The sequence below is a fragment of the Salvelinus alpinus genome, chromosome 6, assembly GCF_045679555.1.
Source record: "Salvelinus alpinus chromosome 6, SLU_Salpinus.1, whole genome shotgun sequence".
Taxonomy (NCBI): domain Eukaryota; kingdom Metazoa; phylum Chordata; class Actinopteri; order Salmoniformes; family Salmonidae; genus Salvelinus; species Salvelinus alpinus.
The window spans coordinates 21472250-21491471 of NC_092091.1; the positions used below are offsets into that span (position 1 = coordinate 21472250).

General features: G+C 42.0%; 1 protein-coding gene across 2 annotated transcripts in view; it reads left to right on the forward strand.

The window, feature by feature from the left end:
* The window catches only part of LOC139578351 (phospholipid phosphatase 2-like), a 35318-nt gene that overhangs the window by 2144 nt on the left and 13952 nt on the right, over window positions 1-19222 (forward strand). The window contains exon 1 of one of the 2 annotated variants that reach the window (XM_071405816.1): window positions 3981-4116. The exons of the other annotated variant lie outside the window; for it this stretch is intronic. Within the exon in view, the coding sequence (XP_071261917.1) occupies window positions 4107-4116 (10 nt within the window). The 5' untranslated portion in view covers window positions 3981-4106. Of the gene's footprint in view, window positions 1-3980; window positions 4117-19222 lie in introns of those variants that run through there. 2 annotated transcript variants of the gene reach the window in all.

The following is a 19222-nucleotide window of genomic DNA, read 5'->3' on the forward strand; positions in this document are numbered from 1 at the left end:
ATCTGTCCTTTGGTCTAATCAGTCCAAATGTGAGATTTTTGGTTCCAACCGCCATGTCTTTGTGAGACGCAGAGTAGGTGAACGGATGATCTCTGTATGTGTGCTTCCCACCGTGAAGCATGGAGTAGGAGGTGTGATGGTATGGGGAAGCTTTGCTGGTGACACTGTCTGTGATTTATTTAGAATTCAAGGTACACTTAACCAGCATGTCTACCACAGCATTCTGCAACGATACGCCATCTGGTTTGGGCTTAGTGGGACCATCATTTGTTTTTCAACAGGACAATGACCCAACACACCTCCAGGCTGTGTAAGGGTTATTTGACCAAGAAGGAGAGTCAATGACCTGGCCTCCACAATCACCCAACCTCTACCCAATAAAAAAATATATATTTAACTAGGCAAATTCTTATTTACAATGATGGCCTACACCGGCCAAACCCAGACGACGCTGGGCCAATTGTGCGGTGCCCTATGGGACTCCCAATCACGGCCGGTTGTGATACAGCCTGGATTCAAACCATGGTGTCTGTAGTGACGCCCCTAGCACTGAGATGCAGTGCCTTAGACCGGTGCGCCACTCGGGAGCCTGAATTGAGATGGCTTGGGATGAATTGGACCGCAGAGTGAAGGAAAAGCAGCCAACAAATGCTCAGCATATGTGGGAAGTCCTTCAAGACTGTTGGAAAAGCATTACAGGTGAAGCTGGTTGAGAGAATGCCAAGAGTGTGCAAAGCTGTCATCAAGGCAAAGGGTGGCTATTTGAAGAATCTCAAATATTAAATATGTTTTGATTTGTTTAACATTTTTTTGGTTACTACGTGATTCCATATGTGTTATTTCATAGTTTTAATGTCTTCACTATTATTCTACAATGTAGAAAATAGTAAAAATAAAGAAAAACCCTTGAATGAGTAGGTGTGTCCAAACTTTTGACTGGTACTGTATATTGTTGTCCAATCATCCTCTCTGACTTTTCTATTATTGTGTAGCACATTCCCCATACATGTCAAGCAGGCCAATCAGTCCCTACTCCCTAGAGATGGGTTTCCCAACTCCGGTCCTCAAGTACCCACAACTGTACACATTTTTATTGTAGCCCCAGACAAACACCTGATTCAACTAATTTAGTGGTTGATTCAGGTTTTTTCGTCCAGGGCTACAATAAAAATATATACTATTGGCAGTACTTGACGACGGGAGTTGGGAAACACTGCTTAGAGTTAGGTTCTCCATCTGTCAAGGCTCCAATGTGGGGGTGTTGTTACACAGGGGGTGTATGATAACTGATAACTGCACTTACACTTGGCAGACTGATTGCGTAATGGTCTGGCCTATAGCAGCACATTCCCACGTTGTTTTTGTTCAGTGTGGTGTGAGAGAAGAGGAGAGCAGAATGGGTAATGCCTGTTGGGACCTGCTTCAGGGCAGCATCCCCAGGCTTTCAGGATATGATCCATTCCACCATGAGATTCCAGCAGTGAGTACATCACACCGACTGCTGCATAGTGAGAGTCTGGCTGGCCCCCCTAATGAACTCTAAAGCCCACCATGTCACGAGTCTCGGATTAAATTCTCACGGTCAAATTTAGATGATCCACCTCACTTCTTGCACCCTCCAAAGAAAGGAGAAGTAAGTCAAATCCATGCTCCTGATCTTCGCAAAAAATAGTGGTTTTAGGCACAGGATACACTAGTTATGGTGTGGCTTTTGTTCCACCTCAAAAATGGATTGAAATGCACTCCACTGCCCAAGCCCGTAGCAATAGTATGAGAACAATGTTTTTGCTGGCTTGCCCGAAGGACATAAATTGCTAGAAGTAAAAATACAACTGAATCTCTACCATGGGGAAGTTGATATAAAGGGAGGGTGCAGTGATGTGGTCTGTAGTTTAATTATTAGAAGGTTACTGTGAAGTGTGAATTAATCGTATTGCAATGGTTATGCAACAAGTCAGAACCACATTCCCCAGGGTTAACCTCTGATGTAGGCTATTACATTTAAATGACATTACACTAAGCTCTGTAGATATAATCACAGAGTAATATAACTAGTAAATACTTATCCTGCCCAGTGCTTTGCCCATGTCAAACTATCAAAAGCTGGTGTGGCAGGTGAGGTGTGTGATTATTAACCATGGGTCATTTCCATTGTTAAAGGACCCATGAGCACCAGCATATGAAGTTCATAGGAGCATATCAAATTGGGTGTCAAATGAAAGCTAAGAGTCTATATTTTTGGCAAATGAAGGCATAGATACATTTTTCAACCATTTTCCATGTAAAACAATTGTAATTGCTTTGATTTCTGGTCAAACAGATGGAAAAGGAGTCTTAGAAAACATATGCAAGAAAAAGTCTTCAAAGGTATTAGAAATACATCAAAACACAATAGTGTTGAAGAAAGACCCCTGCCAACTAATGTCAACACTTCTATTTCGTTTTGGAAAATTTATTTTCCTTCTGTAAATTTATGATACATTGCCTTGTGCCTTGTAATTCCATTACCAAAAACCCACATATCTTTAAGATATTTTCAAAAGTCTCTCCCTCATGATTAGGGAGGATTATGAAAGTTCACAGAAGTAACAAGTAAAGGTAGACCTACCAATTTGTTATAGTGTTTTTACTGATATCAATATTTGTTTATGAGTTATTAAGTGACTCAAACTCAATTCTGTTACCAAATCAGTAAGAATGACTGAAAAATCATTAACGGAATTACTGCAATTGAATTGGCTACAATGGGAAATGATAGTAGTCACAAACCACAGTTGGGTAACCTGCTACTGTCCTCCCTTCCACTGGCATACTGTTTATGTTCAGTTTATAACGGTTGTCTTTCTCTTTCTGTCGTTTCGTGGTCAAAGCCAGAGTGAAAACTGTCTGGACAACCCCATCCGCTCTCTCTCTCTCTTCTCTCCTCCTCTCTCTCTTCTCTCTCTTCTCTCCTCCTCTTCTCTCTCTTCTCTCCTCATCTCTCTCTTCTCTCTCTTCTCTCTCTTCTCTCTCTTCTCTCCTCCTCATCTCTCTCTTCTCTCTCATCTCTCTCTTCTCTCCTTCTCATCTCTCTCTTTTCTCCTCATCTCTCTCTTCTCTCCTCCTCATCTCTCTCTTCTCTCTCTTCTCTCTCTTCTCTCCTCCTCATCTCTCGTTTCTCCTCCTCATCTCTCTCTTCTCTCCTCCTCATCTCTCTCTTCTCTCTCTCCTCTCCTCCTCATCTCTCTCTTCTCTCCTCCTCATCTCTCTCTTCTCTCTCTTCTCTCCTCCTCATCTCTCTCTTCTCTCCTCCTCATCTCTCTCTTCTCTCCTCCTCATCTCTCTCTTCTCTCTCTTTTCTCCTCCTCATCTCTCTCTTCTCTCTCTTCTCTCCTCCTCATCTCTCTCTTCTCTCAACTTCTCTCATTCTCCTCTCTCTTCTTTCTCTCTCTCTCTTTGTCAGGACCCGGTGCGAGAAACAGTCACTAATAATCGTCAGAACCCAGAAGATGAGGCAGACACAGCAGTACTAGAGATGGTGGTTTAATTAAAGAACAAAATCTTCAGGCAAAGAAACTAAATCCACAATGTCCAAAAATAAAGCCAAGAGGCACAAAATGGAAATCCTCCAAAATACAAAAGAAACTCCACAAAGTGGTAAAAAACAGCAGGGAAAAACAAACCTCAAAAGACTACTCAAATAATACACAAGAACTAAACCAGAGAACCTCTGGAAAATCCAACAAGAGAAATATCTATATAAAACAAGGCTTGGGCTGGGGCTGGGTGCTAACTTACAAACACTGAGCAAGGAACTGAGGAACACACAGGGTTTAAATACTAACAAGGGAATGACTTACAGGTGCAAACAATAATTAGAGCAAGAAAAACAAAAGGTACAAAAAAGGTGCAAGGGGGACATCTAGTGAACAAAACCTGAACAGTCCTGGCCAAAACCTGACACTCTTCTTTCTCTCTCTTCTCTCCTCTCTCTTCTCTCTCTCTCTCCAGTTAATGTTACCTCTCCTCTCTTACTGACACCTACCCAGCATGAGCCCCCTCTCCTTCCATTTGCTGTAACCAGCATTCCTACCAACTGAGCACTGACCAACACCGGACATCCATGGATGTTGAAAAGTAGGTGATTTGATTTCAACATCCACAGACGTCGTTTTTTGGTCCGGTCCGGAACAGCCTTGATTTGGCCCAAACGTGGACGTGAACCAATCATAGACGTCTATTTCACAAGTTTGGTCATCACAGTACAGTTGAGTATAGTACTGTAGAGCACACTGGAGTTTAATACAGAATAATGAACTGTACTGAACTGTACTGACCTCTACTTTACTGTGATGTACTGTGCTGTTCAAACAATGTGAAACAAAGATGTCTATGATTGGTTGAGATTTGGTCCGAAACAACCAAATTTGGGCTTGTTTGTGGGCAGAGCTCAATACAATAATAGCCATATATGCAAAGGATTATGTTGCATATTTCTACCTTTTATGTACCTGTTTAGGATACAGCACCATGAAGAGAATGACATTCATATCCATAATTATGCATTTCTGTGTAGTACAGATCAGGGATCCATGATTGAATCCTGTTACTGTAGTTCAATAACCAAAATAGATTATTTAAACCTCAAGGTGTCATGTCATAGCTGACATCCCATTCTTTCTGCAGACATCTTTGAATCTAAAAGGGATACTTCGCGATTTTGGAAATTAAGCCCTTGATCTACTTCTCCAGAGTCAGCTGAATTCATGGACACCATTTTTATGTCTTTGCATCCAGTATGAAGGAAGTTAGCATTAGCTCGCAAAACTACCTCTAACTAGTGTTACCATAGTCTTCCAGTCATTGCGCTATCTACTAGCAGCTACCATAGACTTCTAGTCATTGCGCTAACGCTACTTAGCAACTTTCTTCAAACTGCATGCAGACACATGGTATACATAAATCTCTGGGGAAGTAGATAAAGAACTTCATTGCCTAAATCCTGAAGTATCCCTTTAATTCGGTGCAAATACTGTTTTTGAAAAACGTGGTCGCATATATGGTTTTTTAAACTTTGAAATCAATGTTTTTTGTTTGGCTCAGCATAATTCCATTATTGTGGAATTGCCCCATGACAAAGAGGCAGTTTCAAAGTCACTAGTTGGAGTCCTCACAAGCCCCCTGCTTTACAACCCATGCTAGGATTTCACTGTGGAATTAGATGTTCCTCAGACAATAAGACTCTATGCTTCAGAGAGCTTTCTCTCATGTTTATGTCCTAGATGGCCTCAGCAGCTAGTAAGTAATCTGTAGTTACCAATTTTTTGGGATACTCAAATATCTGCCCTAGTTTAGGCTTGAGTTTGACATTCAATATAGGCTCCTCACTCCCACCCCTCTCAAACCCTCTTACCCTCTTTCTCTCCCTCCCTCTCTTCTGTCTGTAAACCTACACTCAGCACAAATAGACATTGGGTGTTGGCTGGGGTTAACCTCTCCCTGTCTGAAGTTTTCATAGGTAGCACTACAGAGAGACCAGCAGAGCAGAATAACATAGTCTACATTTTCAGCTGTACTCTGTGCTTCAGTCCATATGTATAGCTTTGTACTGTTTCTTATGAATAAAGTGTATTCTGAGCAACATATGATTGCTAAACCCCCCCCCCCCCCCCCCCAGCAAGGCAGAGGTTACACTCACCACACACTCTCTCCAGAGCTGAGAGGCTATGAGTGAGTGTGACTCAGTTAGGTCTCCACATACATACTACTGGACCCCCAGGGGCTTGGCACAGTTACAGAGGGACACAAGACGGAATCAGCTGGTTTAGAATGGAACCTGGGGAGATTTCTCATGTTTTTTTTCTTCACTCAAACTCAATGGCACAGCAATGCAATGCAAATCAGAGTATCTCTGGCACTTCTGAGCAAATGAGTGCAAGACAGCAAAGGAAATGCTGTGTCTTTTCTCCAACTCAATCATCAAGTTTTCTGATGACACCACAGTGGTAGGCCTGAATACCAACAGCGATGAGACAGCCTACAGGGAAGAGGTGAAGGCCCTGGTGGAGTGGTGCCAGGTTAAATAACCTCTTTCCTCAACATCAACCAAACAAAGGAGCTGATCGTGGACTTCAGGAGACAGCAGAGAGAGCACGCCCCCATCCACATTGACAGGGCTGCAGTGGAGAGGTTGAAAAGCTTGAAAATCCTCAGCGTGCACATCACTGACAACCTGAAATGGTCCATTCACACCGACAGTGTGGTGACACATCACTGACAACCTGAAATGGTCCATTCACACCGACAGTGTGGTGACACATCACTGACAACCTGAAATGGTCCATTCACACCGACAGTGTGGTGACACATCACTGACAACCTGAAATGGTCCATTCACACCGACAGTGTGGTGACACATCACTGACAACCTGAAATGGTCCATTCACACCGACAGTGTGGTGACACATCACTGACAACCTGAAATGGTCCATTCACACCGACAGTGTGGTGACACATCACTGACAACCTGAAATGGTCCATTCACACCGACAGTGTGGTGACACATCACTGACAACCTGAAATGGTCCATTCACACCGACAGTGTGGTGACACATCACTGACAACCTGAAATGGTCCATTCACACCGACAGTGTGGTGACACATCACTGACAACCTGAAATGGTCCATTCACACCGACAGTGTGGTGACACATCACTGACAACCTGAAATGGTCCATTCACACCGACAGTGTGGTGAAGAAGGCGCAACAGCTCCTCTTCAACCTCAGGAGGATGAAGAAATTTGGGTTGGCCCCTAAGACCCTCACAAACTTCTACAGGTGTACCATTGAGAGCATCCTGTCGGGTTGTACCACCACCTGTTACGGCAGCTGCATGAGCCGTAACCGCAGGGTTCTCCAGAGGTTGGTGCGGTCTGCCCAACCCATCAACGGCGGCACACTGCCTGGCCTCCAGGTCATCTACAACACCCGGTGTCACAGCCACCCGAACCACGGCCTGTTCACCCCGCTCCCATCTAGAAGGCAGAGACGGTAAAGGTGCTTCAAAGCTGGGACCGAGAGACTGAAAAACAGCTTATTTCGCCAGGCCGTCAGACTGTTAAATAGTCACCACTAGCCGGCCTCCACCCAGTACACTGATCAGTCTCTGACATCCCATTTGGCCAAAAAGCAACACATTTGAAGTTTTGGAATGGCCTAGTCAAAGTCCAGACCTAATCCCAATTGAGATGTTGTGGCAGGAATTGACACGAGCAGGTCATGCTTGAAAACCCACAAATGTCGCTGAGTTCTGTATGGAAGAGTGGGCCAAAATTCCTCCACAGCGACTTGAGAAACGGATCAATAAGTACAGGAAGTGTTTGGTTGCAGTCATTGCAGCTAAAGGTGGCACAACATGTTATTGAGTGTAAAGAGGCAATTACTTTTTCACACAGGTGTTGAGTGTTACATGACTTTGTGAAATAAGGATGTAATTGTTGTATTATTTGTTCCCTTTATCTAATATTAGATTTTGGTTGAAGATCTGATTACAGTCTGTTAAAAACAATATGCAAAAGTAGAGAAAATTAGAAAGGGGGCGCAAACTTTTTCACAGCACTGTAACTACTGCTGTACACACCTTTTCTATTCATATACTGTCCTTACTATCTATTCACACCATTATATACATATATACATTGAGTTGGCAAAACCAGATACAGGTTTCAATAAGCCTTGAGTTTGTCAGCATTTCCATTCTGTTTTCAATCGGCTGCAAGGTGTGAACATTCCTACCAATAGGATTTTGAATTGAATGGCTGTGTGTGGAGACAGATTTCATGTCATACTGTCTAAAACATTTCCAGCTGTACAGTAACGACAGCCATGCACACGGTAGCCCTCAAGCCCCTGTTTATTTTTATTAGAAATGTATGTCCATGTACACTGAGTATACAAAACATTAAGGTCACCTGCTCTTTCCATGACAGACTGACCAGGTGAAAGCTATGATCCCTTATTGATGTCACTTGTTAAATCCACTTCAATCAGTGTAGATAAAGGGGAGGAGACAGGTTAAAGAATGATTTTTAAGCCTTGAGACAAGTGAGACATGGATTGTGTATGTGTGCCATTCAGAGGGTGAATGGGTAAGACAAAATATTGAAGTGCCTTTGAACGGGGTATGGTAGTAGGTGCCAGGCGCATTGGTTTGGTTTGAGTGTGTCAAGAATTGCAATGCTGCTGGGTGTTTCCCGCTCAACAGTTTCCCGTGTGTATCAAGAATGGTCCACCACCCAAAGAACATGCTACCAATTTGACACAACTGTGGGAAGAATTGGCGTCAACATGGGCCAGCATCCCTGTGGAGCGCTTTCGACACCTTGCAGAGTCCATGCCCTGACAAATTTAGGCTGTTCTGAGGGCAAATAGTGGTGCAACTCAATATTAGGAAGGTGTTCTTAATATTTTGTACAGTCAGTGTATATATTTATATTCTGGTCTCTGACATTGCTCGTTCTGATATTTCTTGATTTGTGTGTATTGTTAGGTATTACTGCACTGTTGAAGATAGAAAAATAAGCATTTCACTGCACCTGTGATAACATTTGCAAAATATGTGTATGCAGCCAATACAATTATATTTGAATCTTAGTGCCATCGGTAAGAAAGCTTTTCTATCCGTGTTAAATAGGATAGTACTGGAAAAATGTTGGGAAAGAGATTTGACTCAATAAAATATGTTCCCATGTTCTTTGACCTGACTGGTCTGGAGTTTCTAGTGGTTGAAAGAGGCCTGTGAAGGAAATGATGAAGCTGTCTCCAGGGATTCAGGATTCTCATCCAGATTGGTTGGGAAAAGGCATTGTCATGAGTTCTCCAACTGTTTCCTCTCACGGAGAAATGTACTGATGACAGCAGAGGGAATAGTGCTCCCAGGGCAGTTATGTTATGGAATCTGAAGGCATTTCAATAAACAGAGTAGAATAGGTGGACAAACACACTTAGATGAGTTTGTTTAGTGAAGTATTGCAACATAAATTTTGCAACCAATGACCATAAGCACTACATTGTAAGGATTTGATACTATTAGGTTAAATGGAATGGAGAAGATTACCTTAAATAGTTTCTTAACCTTTTTATACCATGGGTCTACAAATATCTATAGCTCCCAGATGTATAATCAAAATGTGTTGTCTGGTCTATTTGTTTGATCTAGGAAAAGTCAGACTATTCCCCAGACCAGATTTAACTGCCCTCCATCTGCACTACTTGGTGCTCAGAATGCGTAAATGATGAGAACGAGAGAAAGGGGATTAGAAAGCAATGGGTAGCTGGATTTGGTGTGACTGATTGGGGAAGTCGGGTGTTTCTAGTGTGAATTAGAATTCCCGATCCAAATGCAGAAGTTGTATGCTCAGCACATACCTTCCACATTAGTCAGTCTAGCCTGCCAGGGAGGACAGAGCAGAGTAGACTGTGGGGCTGGGAGAAGGGCCCTAGTCCACACACTACACAGTGAGGGAAGAAGACACTGAGAGAAGTTGAATGAAGGGCTCTACACAGTCTACGCAAACAGAGCTGACGTAGGTCCATTTGCATTGTGTTCCAAAAATTCAACCGCACAAATGTACGTTGAACTACGTAGAGAACGACACAGATGGACCTCCGCCAGCTCCATTTGTGTAGACTGGGTAGAGAGGACAGAGAGTGAGAGTATAATATTGGCATGATGAGAGTTGAGGAAAGGGCGTAGATGGACTGGCGAAGGAGAAACAGAGTAGAGGCACTGAATGAGAGACTGAGAGAACAGTGGCTGGAGAGAAAAAAAGTAACTGGATGACCCTCGGTGTGGAAAGACAGGCCATCCAATCCCAGGAAAGCAGAGTGTTGAAGCACGTGGCCCAGCTGTGACTCTGTAGGAAGGCCGCCTCTCCAGTCTGAACCAGTCAGGTCACACCTAGGGCTGTTGGGGTGACAGTATTACTGTAAAATTCTAGATGACTGTCGAGTCACAGTAATCTCCTCTTATGCATTCTTGTACCTTTTTATTGACCTTTTTATTTCAGTATTTGCACTGTCTATGCACACTCACAGGGCCCTACACACACACACACTGCCACTCCAACACACACACACACACACACACACTCACTCCATCAACTGCTCACTCACACATAATAATGCAAATACATTTATACTGACTCTACATACCCGCACACCCACTCACATACAAGCTGCTGCTACTTTGTTTATCTTATATCCTGCTCCCTAGTCACCTTACCCCTATACATATCTACCTCCATCACTCCAGTATCACTGCACATGTACAGTAAAAATGGTAGTGCAAGCTTTTTTTTGCGACTTTCTCAAATCATCAGTAGCCTGTAGTTGCATCACACAGCCCATATATGTTTGGATTTCTAATGCATTCTAAGGTTTGTATCATTAACAAGTAAAGTTTCCCAATAACTAGAAATCTAGCATTTAGGACCTGTTTCAAATGATCACTTTTACGTTTAACATAGCCACTTCATATGCGCCGCTCTCTTGTTCCAGAATGGGAAAAATATCCATTATATTTTATTCAGCTAAGTTCAAATATATTCTTCTTACTATAAAATCATGTAAAATAATGTCACAGGACTTATAAGCATATATTGTCAGCTAAATGAACAAGCCAACAGTCTATGGCATGGAGCATAGCCAGATAACATACAGTAGGCCAACTCATATTCTGTTCTTCTGAAATACATTTCCTTCAAGTTTCTTTAGACCTGCCTAAAATAAATAATGAATTTATTGTGATGGTGTATATTCAATTGATTTATTATACTTTTTTAAATGTAGATGTTCCAATGGCGAGCATCAGAGGCTTGTATGCTGCTTGTGTGAGTGGAGCTTGGAGATGCTAAACATGTTTATGTTAAGTAATGGTAATGACAACAACCAGCTGACAACATTAATGACAGCCCTAGTCACACCACAGCATGTGAATATCACATCAGATGAATCAGCTATGCTTTAAAAAATCACACAAAGTAAAATCCCAGGCTGTATGTTTTTGTAATTCTGTCCAACTGTGTCTATAAAGCAGTCCAGGTGCCACACAGTAAAAAGCAGGGAGAGGCCCGGTCTATAGTGCAGTGTCAGTAAAGTTTGAGGCGGAGAATGATTCTTTAATTAAATCAGCAGTCTAGATGTGTTGTGCAGTCAGCGCAGTTACTCAGGTGTTTGAGTTCAGGCTCTGACCACTCCATTACTGCACTCATTTCAGGGAATAAATGTACATTTCAATGCAAGAATCGAAATGAGCCATGTACAGCCAGGTCCAACATTATTGGCACCCTTGTTAAAGATGAGCAAAAAAGACAGTATGAAATAAATAATACATATTTTATGCTCAACATGTTTTGGAAATGTATATTTTATACTAATACAATTGCTCCAAAAAGAGGTGTAAAAATGATTGGCACCCCTGTTTTCAATACTCCCGGCACCCTCTCCTTGCGAGGATAATTGCACTGAGCCTTTTTCTCAAGTGTTTCATGAGTTGGAGAACACATTGGGAGAGATCTTAGACCATTCTTCCATACAGAATCCTTCCAGATCCTTGATATCCTTCACCTGTGCTTATGGACTGCCCTCTTCAATATAAACCACAGGTTTTCAATGGGGTTCAAGTTCAGAGACTGAGATGGCCATTGCAAAATTATGATTTTGTGTTCAATTAACTATTTCTTTGTGGATGTTGATGTGTGCTTGTATTGTCTTGCTGGAAGATCCACGTTTCGGCTTCCTGGCAGAAGCAACCAGATTTTTGGCTAAAATGTCCTTGTACTTGGTAGATGCCGTTGACCTTAGCAAGGGCACCAGAACCAGTGGCAGCAAAACAGCCCGATAACATCAAAGATTCCCCACCATATTTACAGAAGGTATGAGGTTATTTTCTGCATATGCATCCTTCTTTCAACGCCAAACCCACCACTGGTGTGCGTGGCCAAAGGGCTCTATTTTCATGTCATCGGACCATAGTACTGGTTCCAATCCAAGTGCCAATGGCGTTTAGCAAACTTTTACATTTGTTGGTTGCTCTCAATAAAGTCACTTTTTATGGCAACCCTTCCAAAGAGCCTATTGGCATGGAGGTAGCGTCTAATTGTAGATTTGGAGACATGGTGACCCAAAGATACGACCAAGTTCTGTAATTCTCCAACTTTGGCCCGTTGATATTTCTTTGCGTCCTGAACGATCTTCCTCACTGCGTGGGGACAAGATGTGCGTCCTCTATCAGACAAGTTTATCACTGATCTTAATTGTTGCCCTAATAGTGGTAAGTGGTATCTTTTTTTGTTGCTATTTTCTTTGTCCCCATTGGCGGATTTTATGAAGGTCAACAACCATTTGTCACTTCATTTGTGAGCTCTTTGCCTTTTCCCATGGTAATGGATGACAACAGGATTTTACATGCGTATTACGTCATTACCAGTAAAACAGGAAGCCATGGAAGGCCACAATAGTTAATTCGTTGAAATTAACTTAAAATCTGCATTAAAATTCAAATGTTTGATTTTGTTTGATTTTATTTCTGAGAATCTTTAGATGTGCCAATAATTTCAATTCCTTATGTGTTATTTCATAGTTTTGATGTCTTCACTATTATTCTACAATGTAGAGAATACAAAAAATAAAGAAAAACCCTGGTATGAGTAGGTGTGTCCAAACCTTTGGCTGGTACTGTGTATATATAGCATCCAATAGCTCAGTATTTTAATTATTTGTTTCATACAGTATTTTTTGCTCATCTTTATCAAGGATGTCTGACTGTATTTTCAATTATGTCTCTTTGGTTCTTGTGCTGGAAATTCAAATCACTTCCTGAATTGAGATGGCATTGACCCCATCCCTGGCCTCCACTGTGTAGACAGAGAGAGGACGTGACAAATTGCAGTGACTCTCAGCTTCCAGTGAGATCATGACCCAAATCATCCCATGTAATTGCAGATCAGCTGTCTAAAATAGGCCGGGCTCCACTCTATATTTACAGAGCGGGAGAGTATAGGAGGACACTGGGATTGAAGGAATGACAGAGGATAAATGAGCTCGAGAGACTCTGAATAAGAGAGTGAGGGCACAAAGGAGGATAGAAATTAGTGGCGTTGATGGAATGCAATGAATCTCTTCTACCCAGCTCAGAGGGGCCAGGTAGCTTAGGACCCTTTTTGAAAAAGTTTAGATCTTATGCATATCCTGTAACTTTGAGCAGGTGCTGGATAGCTTTAACAAACTTTTTTCCCATTTGTTTGTGTCTGAACCAATTGTCTTCAAGAGTCATTTTCCTCCCCTCTCCCTTGTATTTCTGTGCCCCAAGACCCCGTTTAGGAGAAGCATAGAGTAGACGAAGGTGCCATTGTAAATGATTGTGAATCGAAAGTAGAGGAGGAAGGGGAACATTAGCTTCTCAAAATGTGACTGAAAGCTGTTCAAATGGGGTTCCTTAATCTGAGGCAGGTAATGTGAACTCCTGCTTCTCGTGACTTCAGAAGGTCTCATTATGGGCTCAAATAGGAGATATTTCACTGGCATTCCAAGCAGGGCCTCATTTCCCTCCAACTGTAGAGTCAGGTGTTTCATGGGGCGAATACATTCCCTTGCAAACCTGCTTTCCTCTATTACTCTACCTTTTCTTGTAACAACTTTCATTTGAACCGTTAAAGACAAGTTTCCTATTTTCCTTCTGTAAAGATGAAATTCTGCAGCACTGTCAATTTGGGCTGTGGCATTTTGTTGTGGTATCCTGGAGACCTATTTTGCCTGTCTATTTTTGCCTGTCAGTGTGGCTGTGTGTTTGTGTCTGTCTATGTGAATGTTTTTTGGGGTGGGTTAAGAGGCTTGGAAATCTCTTTCAGATATTCTATGTAGACCTCATGAGGTTTATTAGACACCCTTACTGTAGGACACTAGAGCCGATTTTATTTTTATATCTTTTGTACTTATTTTATTTTTTTGCCGACATTGTTTAAAAAACAATATTTTCATATGAACTTTTAGATGTATGTCTCATCAGTCAAAGTGATGTGTCTGCAGTATAAATGCAGTATTATCACTACAGAAATAAAGTCGTACACAGCTTAACAAGCCTGGAGGGGTCATTTCAGGCTAGGTGTACTGCCTCCCCCATGCCCTACACTAATACACTAATAGAAATCGCGTCCTTCACTCTTCTAACTTCTTTATAGCCAGAAGTGCTAGATCCAAACTTGAGATGTGCAACTTTCAAGCATTGATGTAATGTAAGATTTGTGCACAAATATTGTAGTTATTTTTGCTCCTCTCAGATTCGACACTGATTCTCTCCATTCCTGCACTGTCTTGTTACTTATGTTGTAGTGATATTTTTCTCGGTTTTCCGTTTACAGGAACTAATATTCAGAAGTCTGATTATTCGGTCACTTTTCTTTCATAATTTGAACCTTATTTTTCCCACTTAGCCTCTACTAATGCTCCTGACAGACCCTTCTGAACAAAGGTGTTAAAAGCATTTCAATTGCTGCAGGGTGTTTGTTATACAGCATCAAGCACAAGCTGTCTATTTAAAATGGCCTTTCACCATGCTGTATTAAAGAAAAGAAAAATGTCCTAGATTTTATCCAGAGGGCCAGACCAGCGCTCAGACTCACAACACTAATACTGTAAGCATTCTAAGTTCACTCATATGGGTAATGCAAACCAGATACAGGTTTCAATAAGCCTTGAGTTTGTCAGCATTTCCATTCTGTTTTCAATCGGCTGCAAGGTGTGAACATTCCTACCAATAGGATTTTGAATTGAATGGCTGTGTGTGGAAACAGATTTCATGTCATACTGTCTAAAACATTTCCAGCTGTACAGTAACGACAGCCATGCACACGGTAGCCCTCAAGCACAAGTTTATTTTTATTAGGAATGTATGGCCACTTATATTCCCGGTAAATATTGTTTTTCTGAATACATTACAGAGGATTTGACAGCTGGCGCTAATCCCAAGCAAGTTACATTATGAAAGCTCAAGAGTCTGGAATTTCGCTTTGAGAAAATACTGTATGTTGTATAAAAACTTTCAAAGTGATGTATGATTAACTCAGAAGTGAAGTGGTGATAGAGGGAATGTCCTTCAGAGATCATCAGCCTGTCCTGATTTAAGTTACACTCAGCTCAGATGTTTGGAACAAAACAATGGCAAATTATTCCTCCAGAAACCAAACACATGTTATCGTGGACACTGGATCAGGGGGAGTGGGATGAATGAATAGTCACAATAACCAAGAAACACAAACCTCCTCCACTCTTTCTGTGATTCACTTCCTGCCATGTGTGGATTTGGGGGAGGAAAGGGAAGCGGCTGGCAGGTGAGCTACAGCTGCTGGTGATGACAAACACAGAGCAGAGTACAGAGGGATAATGGTTGGTGCCGGTTGAGAATGAAGGGTTGCCATTTGGTTCCCATATGAAATATCTGACGGTTAAGTGCCACCTGTTTGGTGGTGACGCTGTCTGATCTCTGTTGATATAATGGTGGGTGCTTGCATTCATATTAAATGTAATAAACATATCCTCTTGAACTAATATTAGAAGACTAGCGATACAATGGACCATTTTTGTAGATGTAGCTTGTGTGAATCTCAGCTGCTATCTCCAGTTTAGGTTTTTCTCCAATGTTTGTCTCATTGTGCCTTTTGTCATGTCTGAAACCTAGCAGCAAGGTTAGACTGTATGACACAGTACACTGATCTTTCTTTATCCTATAGGGTCGTTCCACCTCAAAAAGCACAAGAAAGAGGATTTCGACACCCACCATCTCAGATTGTTCTGAAATTGTTTCTGTTGTTGTAAGCAGATAAGATTAGCATTCCTGCAACATTGTTTTATATAATTTGATCTCTGAGAAATTAAGCTAATTGATTACACCCAAATTGGCCATTTTAATTGATGGGATTCATATAATATTCAATAAATATAGTGCCTAACATCTGATTTGGACCAAACTTTTTTTTCGAACAATGAGTTAGACATTAGGAATCCAAAGAAATGGTCTAAAGCACCTCACGGACCCCCCACCTCACACGCCAATCCCACCCCAACAATGAGTATATCTTATCAGTTCTCTATGTCTGACAAGTAGTTTGGAGCTGCGGCTTGGAGTGATGTTTCTTTATCCAATGTAATGTATTCTTAGTGAATTTTGTGATCTTTTTTTCCCCCTCTCAGAGAGATTAGTCATTGAAATTGTTAGGTTTATGTCCCATTCTACATTGTTCTTGGTGCCGAAGACGTGGATGTCAATCATGGCAGCCCCCCGCACCTCTCTGATTCAAAGGGTTTGGGTTAAATGCGGAAGACACATTTCAGTTGAATGCATTCAGTTGTACAACTGACTAGGTATCCCCCTTTCCCAATGTAGATGGTGCTGTTTCGGTGGATTTTAGCGGATTTTTGTATATTTATTTTTAGAATCGAGGATGAAATGAGATGTGTTGACTCTATTCATGTGATACGAGTTAGATCTGATATAAATATCCTTTTCTTCTTCAAGCTTAGGCTATTTCTTATCCATGTAAATGTATATGTCATCACCATCTAGTTTACAGTAAACAAACAAGGATGTTGTTATCTGGCCTTGTGTTTTCTTCATGATATTTACTATGAATACTAGTTTGTCCAGAGCAGTCATTGAGCCGGCCGCGACCGGTAGATCCATGAGGCGGCGCACAATTGGCTCAGCGTCGTCTGGGTTAGGGGAGGGTTTGGTCGGCAGGGATGTTCTTGTCCCATTGCATACTAGCGACTCCTGTGGTGGGCCGGGCGCAATGAACACTGACACAGTCGCCAGGTGCACAGTGTTTCCTCCGACACATTGGTGTGGCCGGCTTCCGGGTTAAGCGGGCATTGTGTCAAGAAACAATGCTGCTTGGCTGGGTTGTGTTTCTGAGGACTCACGGCTCTCGACCTTCGCCTCTCCTGAGTCCGTACGGGAGTTGCAGCGATGGGACAGGACTGTAAGTACCAATTGGATACCATGAAAATTGGGGAGAAAAATGGGTAACGTAAACTCACCCCATTCTGTACAAATGTGCGTAACCGCGGCATTCAAACGAGGCTGCAATGAAAATGAATGGGACTGTAGTGACTGTGTTTGGCATCAAAATCCGGGGTGTGAAACTACGTTTTGATTCAGCGTTGATTGACATGGTAAGGGGCTAACAGTATTGGAGAAAATATGAAAAAACGAACCCCTCTGATGCTGTACTTTACATCGTGACGTGTCACTACGTAATGTACAGCGCACATTTGCAACTCATTTTGTGCCGTACAGCCTCTTTCCACCAGGGGTAGCCCTTCTCTCGCAGATTAAAATCATGCTTAACCATATACACTTGTAAGAAAACTTCATTATTTTTGTCTAAATTAATATAACTTTTGCTAATATTAAACTAATATTTCATGACTAGGGTGCCAATTGCATTTTTTTGCACGTCATTGCTGCGAGCCATCATGACACTCAAAAGCCAGAACAGCTGCAGTTCACTTGTGAGGCTAACGTTAGCGCGGCCCTAAACCCCCCTTCAAATTCGACACAAACCTTCAAACAGGTATGTGATGAGACATTACATAAACTCTTTACATTTATTTAAAAGTTGATTAGTTGGACAAATCGGGTGAAAAAACCCTTTTTCTTCACACAACATATTTCCCCCTTTCAAGATCACTTCGTAGCCTTCGCTCCCCACCCGCCATTTTTAAAAAGACCCGACGGAGCTCATTGGCTTGTGGAATTATGCAGAGATGGGCATCATGAAGGTCTCGTCATTAATTTAGTGGAAAAGGGGAGAAATTGTGCTTTACATTGGTATTGATATTACAGTTGATCTGGAAGTATTACGTTTTTTGGGCGCAAAAATAAGGTCAATTGTACGGACCAAGGCGATGTACAAAAGTGAGTGAGTTTACGTTATATAAAGAAGTCCAGAATAAATTAGTAGTGCTAACTGGCTAGCTAGCCACGAAAAATTGGTAGTTAGCTACCCACGACAAATTTACATCTACCTTGCATAACGTTAGTTTTAGGTCATTTTTGCCTGTTTAACTAGCTGGCTAGCTAGATTATTACAATTGGGGCAAAAAAGTATTTAGTCAGCCACCAATTGTGCAAGTTCTCCCACTTAAAAAGATGAGAGAGGCCTGTAATTTTCTTCATAGGTACACTTCAACTATGACAGACAAAATGAGAAAAAAAAATCCAGAAAATCACATTGTAGGATTTTTAATGAATTTATTTGCAAATTATGGTGGAAAATAAGTATTTGGTCACCTACAAACAAGCAAGACTTCTGGCTCTCACAGACCTGTAACTTCTTCTTTAAGAGGCTCCTCTGTCCTCCACTCGTTACCTGTATTAATGGCACCTCTTTGAACTTGTTATCAGTATAAAAGACACCTGTCCACAACCTCAAACAGTCACACTCCAAACTCCAATATGGCCAAGACCAAAGAGCTGTCAAAGGACACCAGAAACAAAATTGTAGACCTGCACCAGGCTGGAAAGACTGAATCTGCAATAGGTAAGCAGCTTGGTTTGAAGAAATCAACTGTGGGAGCAATTATTAGGAAATAGAAGACATACAAGACCACTGATAATCTCCCTCGATCTGGGGCTCCACGCAAGATCTCACCCCGTGGGGTCAAAATGATCACGAGACCGGTGAGCAAAAATCCCAGAACCACACGGGGGGACCTAGTGAATGACCTGCAGAGAGCTGGGACCAAAGTAACAAAGCCTACCATCAGTAACACACTACGCCGCCAGGGACTCAAATCCTGCAGTGCCAGACGTGTCCCCCTGCTTAAGCCAGTACATGTCCAGGCCCGTCTGAAGTTTGCTAGAGAGCATTTGGATGATCCAGAAGAAGATTGGGAGAATGTCATATGGTCAGATGAAACCAAAATAGAACATTTTGGTAAAAACTCAACTCGTCGTGTTTGGAGACAAAGAATGCTGAGTTGCATCCAAAGAACACCATACCTACTGTGAAGCATGGGGGTGGAAACATCATGCTTTGGGGGTGTTTTTCTGCAAAGGGACCAGGACGACTGATCCGTGTAAAGGAAAGAATGAATGGGGCCATGTATCGTGAGATTTTGAGTGAAAACCTCCTTCCATCAGCAAGGGCATTGAAGATGAAACGTGGCTGGGTCTTTCAGCATGAC